The sequence below is a fragment of the Lolium perenne genome, chromosome 2 (genome assembly GCF_019359855.2).
Source record: "Lolium perenne isolate Kyuss_39 chromosome 2, Kyuss_2.0, whole genome shotgun sequence".
Classification (NCBI taxonomy): Eukaryota; Viridiplantae; Streptophyta; class Magnoliopsida; order Poales; family Poaceae; genus Lolium; species Lolium perenne.
The window spans coordinates 280,335,967-280,343,178 of record NC_067245.2 but is presented as its reverse complement, the minus strand read 5'-3'; the positions used below and the strand labels follow the sequence as shown (position 1 = coordinate 280,343,178).

The 7,212-nt window shown below is 48.3% G+C and overlaps 1 protein-coding gene across 1 annotated transcript; it reads left to right on the top strand.

The window, feature by feature from the left end:
• The first annotated feature begins 5,879 nt into the window (after positions 1-5,879).
• On the top strand, positions 5,880-6,832 carry LOC127336526 (FCS-Like Zinc finger 2-like). Its single transcript, XM_051363347.2, has one exon. The coding sequence runs from the start codon at positions 6,126-6,128 to the stop codon at positions 6,423-6,425; it is 300 nt and encodes a 99-aa protein (XP_051219307.1). The 5' UTR covers positions 5,880-6,125; the 3' UTR covers positions 6,426-6,832.
• The last annotated feature ends 380 nt before the right edge of the window (positions 6,833-7,212 follow it).

Below are 7,212 nucleotides of genomic sequence, written 5' to 3'. Positions count from 1 at the left end.
TGCGCTTGTGCATCTTCAACTTCCTTCAATAGAGCCCCTTCTTCCTCAACACGGCGGTGCAAGCCTACTTCTCGCAAAGTGGTGTTGTCCCAAGTGCTGAGTCAGGTCATCGTGAAAAGAGGACTAGCGCAGGCGGTGATGAAGGATTGGACGACACTTCTTGCAAATCTTTGTAGGGTCCTTTTTGCAAGAATCTTGGACCATGTTGTACCTTCTATTTCTTTTGATGTCCTTTGTGTAAGTCTTGAAGTCACCGCTGATGAATAGAGCAGCCTCTCTGTCCTTCGGGACACTATTCTGGTTAAAAAAAAACCAAATATGGCTCCTGGGCGAGAATAATTTCTGACAAGTTTTAAGTATTATTTTATTTTTCTGTTTAAAGAGGTCTATAAAAGTATGAGTTTTTATTAGAGAAAATAAATATAATTTCAACAGTTTGCTCTGCCCAAATCCAAATGTATATTTTGTTTCACTTGTTTTCCAACTGTTTTTCAAAAGCACTCGGCAAAGTTGATCATGTCGTTAACTTCGTCTAGGATGGCGGTGGAGCGTTGTACCGCAGAACTCGGCATATTAGCATGTTTACCGAGCTAATGCACTCGCAAAATTGGCCGTTTCCTGTGGTGACCGTGCCAATGAGATTTTCTAATCAGATAATTAACGTAGGTTCAGGTAGTATCAGTCGACAGCCAAATAAAAAGGCAATGGAAGCAATCGGTTGTGAGCATTTCATGTGTGCCTTTTGCTCTACGCAGGACGTGTGACTAGTCATCGCCGAGTCACCGATCGAAATTGTGAGAGCCAGCAGTCCAATACAACTATACAAGTTAGCTTGGCTGGAAGATGTGGACGTGAAACAGAAGATGTGCTCGATCACCACCAGGCAGGCGGTGACTCACAGCATATGCAGCACGTCGTTGACGTCGTATCGAAGCCGTCCATGCCCAGCAAAGCCCAACCACTTTAGAGGCTTGCTCCAGTACAGCCCCTCCCCAAACTCAACAAATCCAACCGGTATTATTTAGATCCATATCCAAGCCCAAATCCAAAACTCAGTATTTCCACGTATAAGCATATAGTCGCCGCAAGACAGTCCGGCGGGCACCGCAAGACAGTCCGGCGGGCACCGCAAGACTGTCCGGCGTCGCAAGACTATCCGGCGTCGCAAGACTGTCCGGCGTGAACACCACAAGACAGTCCGACGCCACAAGACAGTCCAACGCAAGCACCGCAAGACAGTCCGGTTAATCTCGTTCCCAACGCGATGGACAGTTCGGACTGTCCGGGGCGGACTATTCGGCCGTTCGTCGCTCCGTCACGCCGCCGTCTAGCCTGCACGCCGCCCCAACCATACCGATACGGAGCTACGAGACATTGCTGAGACTCGTGTCGTCCAGCTTCGCCTCACGATGCCTCGTGGCTGCCCATCACCACCTTGTTGCTCCTCCCGCCCGACGGCCACGACCGCCACCGCGCTGACGAATCGTCACCAATAATCCACGTACATACATAATTATATACATACGTTTGCGGTATACAATTTAGTTGAATTATACGGGTTTTGTACAGGGCTATGTATACCCGTTTAATATTAAACGAAGAGGTATCAAGCGATCTCAGCCGTCCTTGTATTTAAATTTGCTTTGAGTTTAGGGGAGGGGGTTAGCAAACGCCACCACTTTATTAGTACTACTCCCCACTAATCACAGCACCAATGACTCGGGTCGTTGCAGGAAAGCGTGCGACATTTTCCCACCGTGCACGTCATAGTATTTTGTGTCCATCTGATATTTGTCTAAATTTAGACCTAGACACTATTTCGTGTCTAAATACATTCAAATACCAAACCGCATACACTTATTTATAAATGGGGGGAGTAGTTTGCAGCGGTCTATCTTCTCCCGGTTTACAGGTTCTACGAGTATCATTATATCGTAAATTCAATCAATGTAATATAACGTAGATATTTAAAAAATAATAATTAGAAAGCTTCGATGTTTTACTTTCTATTGATATAATTTTCGTGTTGTATAATTTATACGATGTTAGTTAAATGGATGATCAGGGGATGCGCTTCAACCCAATAAACCGAGACTAATGGAAGTATGAGGGTATCTTCAAGCCGTGCAACCCAAACAGACCGAGGTGGTTCTTTTGGTTTCCTTGCATGGGAGGACACGAAAACTCGCGGTCGGATGGCGGGCCGATCCATTCTAGGCTCAAATTTGGGATCGGAATATGTTTGCACGCACACGGCATGGACAACGCGCGTCCTCCCGTGTCCGTCACGGGCCCGTTTGGCAGTGTCTCCATGCTCGCTTCGTATTTTGTGTTCGTGCAACTACCGGCGGATGGCGCTAGCCTTCCATGTCGACATCAATGAGTTGTCTGGCCTTCAGCGAGGGCATCAATGCCACATACACGTGGATGCAGATGAGGGGGTCCTATCCTTTTTAAGGTAACCTGTTGCGCTCACCGGTCGGCACAACAAACTCTCCATTTCCATTTATAATCAAGCCTACCCCTAGACCTAGACTATCGGCAAGTCCCCACAGGGAGTCCATGTGGCAGTGGAAGAAGTCGATGAACGACCGTGAGGTTAGGTCCTCGCAGCCTAAGCCTCAAGGCAATCGCCAATACATTGTCGTGGATGTGGCGTGGTCACTCTACCGAACGAGGACGCCGACAAGGTTTAACGACATCCACCTCTCCTCCGGTTGGCACCTACGTGCGAAGGGTGCCTGTCTTGCAAGTGTCGGTAATGCCGCGGGAAGGGTGGACACGACATGACGAGATCAGGCACCTTCGGGAGATCCTGCCACCGGATTTGTGTGCAGACCCCGCCTACGCTCTCAACTCAACTTGGCCGGACACGGTCGGGCCTCAGGAGTGTGTCCTGCAACACTGCGCCAGCTTCCACAGCTACAATGAGTGGGATAAAGACGAAGCCCTGTTTGCGAACGTGAAGAGGGGAGGAGGATCCCATCGTCGGCGGCGATGACATCCCGAGTAAGGAGCCGAGGGATGACACCGTGGACTACCTCGGCCTCCTCGTGTGGGACCACGAGCAGCTAGCGGCCATGAAGAAGGAGGACTAACTGCCCCTCCATCCACCAAAACTGGACTATTACGAGGTTCCCCGGCTATCCATTGCTGCCATGTAGCTCGAGGACATGGTCGGTTGGTAGGGCCTTGTTGTGCAGATGCGGTAGCCCACGCTTCCGCAGGGACACCCTGCCTTCCCGCCGAGACTCCATGACGCCCGCAAACAACCACTAGCACAATCGCCATAGACTGAGGCATGGCCTACGCCGACACATCCCCCACCGACCCCTCCAGGGTCAATAGCTCCGACACCTCTCATGGCCATGTGGCCCGCGCGGAGTACATCGACCTAGCTGCCAAGAACGACGAGGAGTAAGCGGTCCAGCCGCTACAAACCATAGATGAGTTCTACCTTTTATTTTTTATAACTTTTCTTTACATTATGTAAAATGACTTTTAAATATATCAAATATTATACGAAAAAATTGGGTTTAACCGCTGGGTCGTTGCCGACGCAAACGGATAAGAGGAGGATAGCGTGATTGTTTTTTTTTGTTTTTGACCTAGATAGCGTGCTTTTTGTTCGTGAGCCAAACCAAACCAACTAAAACATACATAATTTATGTCAAAAATGCTTGCACAGAGTGTCAGAGTAGCAACTACTTCTTCCCGAAGGTGATTTACTTGCAGACTCCCATGATTACGTGCAATGCTTGATAAGCCACGTAAATAAATTAACTGGAGGCACATGTCGAGAAAGTTTTGCCTCCTGGAGAGAAGCATGCCTGCGTGACGCTAGTGCCAGATGCTATTTGCCCCTAGCATATTCGTGCAAACGGAGGTCAGCCGGCCTCGAAACCAAAAACAAAACCATGGTTGGAATCTTGAGGCGTGCAGGTGTGCGAGATTGCAGCGTGCAAGGTGCAGCCCCCTTGCACCGAAACGTGCACGCCAACCAAGATGAAACCTGGCAGCCTGCGGATAAACAACAGACAAGCTGTATACTAGTTTACAGTAGGAGTACAAGAAAATACAGTAGTTAGTTCTGTGTCCCTGCCGACCTTCTGCTGTCCCGGCGACCGTACGCAAGGTGCCGCATGGCGCGCATGCACTACCGCATCAAAGATTCCCGTATGGAGCACAGACTTGTTTTTTGAAGGGATGCATCCAACTTTGTTTCTTTTTAAAATTTCTGGTGAAAAAAGACACCACGCATGATACTTCCAAGTGCGCAATACATAGTGCGTAAGCATTTGGCATTCACTTTACTATTCGTGTTGGATCTATACGATTCCTACAAAAAAAAAAGGGGTCTTGGATCTATATATGACCCTGTCATGTACCATATAGAGTACTCCCTCCATTTATGAAAAGATGTCTCAACTTCAAATAAATTTAGGTGTATCTACGTACTAAAATAATTTTTGATACATCTAAATTTTGAAAAAATTGTGATATCTTTTTATGGATGGAGGGATTACAAATTTTAAAATTTTCAGATCCATTTAGTGATAGTTTTTGGGATTAAGTTTAGTTTGGCATGGAGTTGAAGTGGTTTATAATTTCCACTCTACACTCTTACTCATTCCTAAAATAAGTGTCTCACCGTATCTAGGTAAAATTAAAACACTTATTTTAAAATGGATGTGGTTCTAATTAAGTTAGTATGAATAAAACGAGTTCAGGCGTATTCCTCCTTTGCCGCGCCCTTGCCTCGTCATTCATCACGCGCACACACATCGTGTTTTGTGGCTCAAGTTTGATTTCAATAATGGTTATGCAAAATAACTTTTTTTCCCTCGGTGCACCGTTGGGGTGTACGTGTCAACACCAGTGTGCATGCTTGACACCTATCGAGCTTGTCGAGTCTTCCTGCACCGTGTGTCTGTTTGGTTGGCCAAGTTCCTCCGTCTGCTATAATGAGAAGAGATATAATTGTTGTGCTGCCCTTTTTGCCTCCCCATCCCAGTGCTTGGGTGCACGGTCGTCCAGGTGAGCAAGACTCTAAAACGACATCCTTTGAGATTTTGCACGCGATGACTTGCAATAAGATTTTGTGGGAGCCCATCGACTTGTCTGCTCACCTCCATCCGACAGCTAACTTACATTCGTTTGCGATCTTCCTCGCCGTTTACTTCTTCATCAGATTCGGTGACCTCGAAAACATCATGGACGACATCAATAATGACCACGGTGTAGTTGCAGCGATAACTTCTGCGGTCACAATGTATGTGCCTTCTTCTCTCTTTTCTTCCGCTAGTATTTGTTCCATGATACTAGATGTATAAGTTTGATGCATGTGTTTAAGTTTTGTAATGCATGTGTCATGTTGTTTTTCTTAATTAAACTTACTAAAAAAAAAAAACTATACTAACCTAGTGCCTAACCCTGTGGCCTGTGGCCTCTCGTACGTTTGTTAAAGTGCTGAGCCCCAATTATCTTCCACTAAGACGTTTGCATTAGTTTAACTGAGCCAAAGTTGGAGTAGATTTGATGCCCTAAATTCCGACAAGTTGCACGGCGGATGCTCATGCTTGGCCGCTAATTATTGGCGCGAATATTTGCGTCTAGCTTTTGCTCCGAAAGAGTAGCAAGTTGCAGTATTTTTCCGGTTCCCGTAGATCGGAGCTAGCGCTAGCCGCCTACTAGCTAGCACCCGGTTTTCCTCTGCATCGACGGGGACATCATCGATAGGAGGAACCCCTCCGTTTCTTTCAGAGTTCGTGTCCACGTCAAACATAACTCAGCTCGTGTCGTCTTCGTCGCGGCCGAGCCGAGTGACGGAGTGAGTGCCTGGCTCACGGCGGCCCTCGAGCCAACCCCCGCACTCCACCTCCACCGTGGCCCATGGGTGAATAAACAAGCAGTCCAACACTCCTTCGTCCCCGGTTACTCCAGCAAGCGCGCCTCGCCATGTTCATCCATATATACCCAGCCTTCCGCTCACACGGTCACACCCCTTTTCTTCAGTTGGTTCTTCCTCACACCGAGAGCAGCTGCGCACGGCGAAGCTACTGCTAGCTCAAGCTCAGTAGCGGCCTTGCTAGAAAAAAACACTTCTACACCCAGCCAAGTATACCATGGCGGCGTCCGTGGCCTGCGCCTTCTTCTTCGACGCCGAGCCGGTCGGCGAGCCGGGCCGGCACGCCCTGGACGCGTGCGCGCTCTGCGCCAAGCCGCTCGCGCGCGACAGGGACGTCTTCATGTACAGAGGGGACACCCCCTTCTGCAGCGAGGACTGCCGCCACGAGCAGATGCGCCTCGACGACGTCCGCGACAGGCACGCAGCCCGGAGGCAGCAGCGGTACTCATCTGGAACGGCGGAGTCCCGTCGCGGGCAGCGAGAGGTCAGGAAGGTGTCGATGTCGATTGCGAGCTAGCTAGCGGCCGGCCGGAGCCCGTGGCCGACAAAAGTATATGGTTTGAAGCTGTATTCTGAAGAACCGGCGATTTGGGGAGGCATATGATGTCTCCGGTGCTCTTGCGTAGCCCGGCCTCGGCGCAGCCTAGCTAGTTGCTCGTAGCTTTCTCAAGATGCGTCCATGGCGAGCTGATTAAGCTGCGCGGATGGGTCCGTCTGTGGTTGTGCCCATCAATTGTTTTGGTTGGAAACGAAATAGAAGAAAACCGTAGATATGAAGAAATCAATCAAACGGGGTTCTGTGTGCTTTACCTTCTGTTTGGGCCACTCAAACAAGAAATCAATCTCTTATTAATTTATTGGTTTCCCTTGTAATTGCATCCTACATGGTTCGTGTACGAGAGAATAAATCCACACACTATGCAAGACCAAGGTGTTAGCAATAATCTTGCCTTAATCATATTAGAGTTAGAGTTGTTTCGTTTAGTGTCAAGTTGCCGTGTGTGGCTGCAGTTCGAGTCGACTTGGAATTGATCGTAGTAGTACGTCCAGCTAGCTAGTACAAAGAAAAGAGTCTAAGGTTTAGTAGTACTGTAGTATTCCGGTTAGGATTAGTACATGGTCCGTGTGTGTGTCTACGTGTTAGAGTAGGTTTAGGACAGTGGTCAGGTCGGCTGTTCGTGTATATATACACACAGCAGTACGTGGGTTTCTGTAATCGAGTTGTATCGTGAGTTACAGAGAAAAAAGAGAAAAGCAATAAAAAGAAAATAGTTTTAGAGGGTGCGACACACACCCTTGGCGAT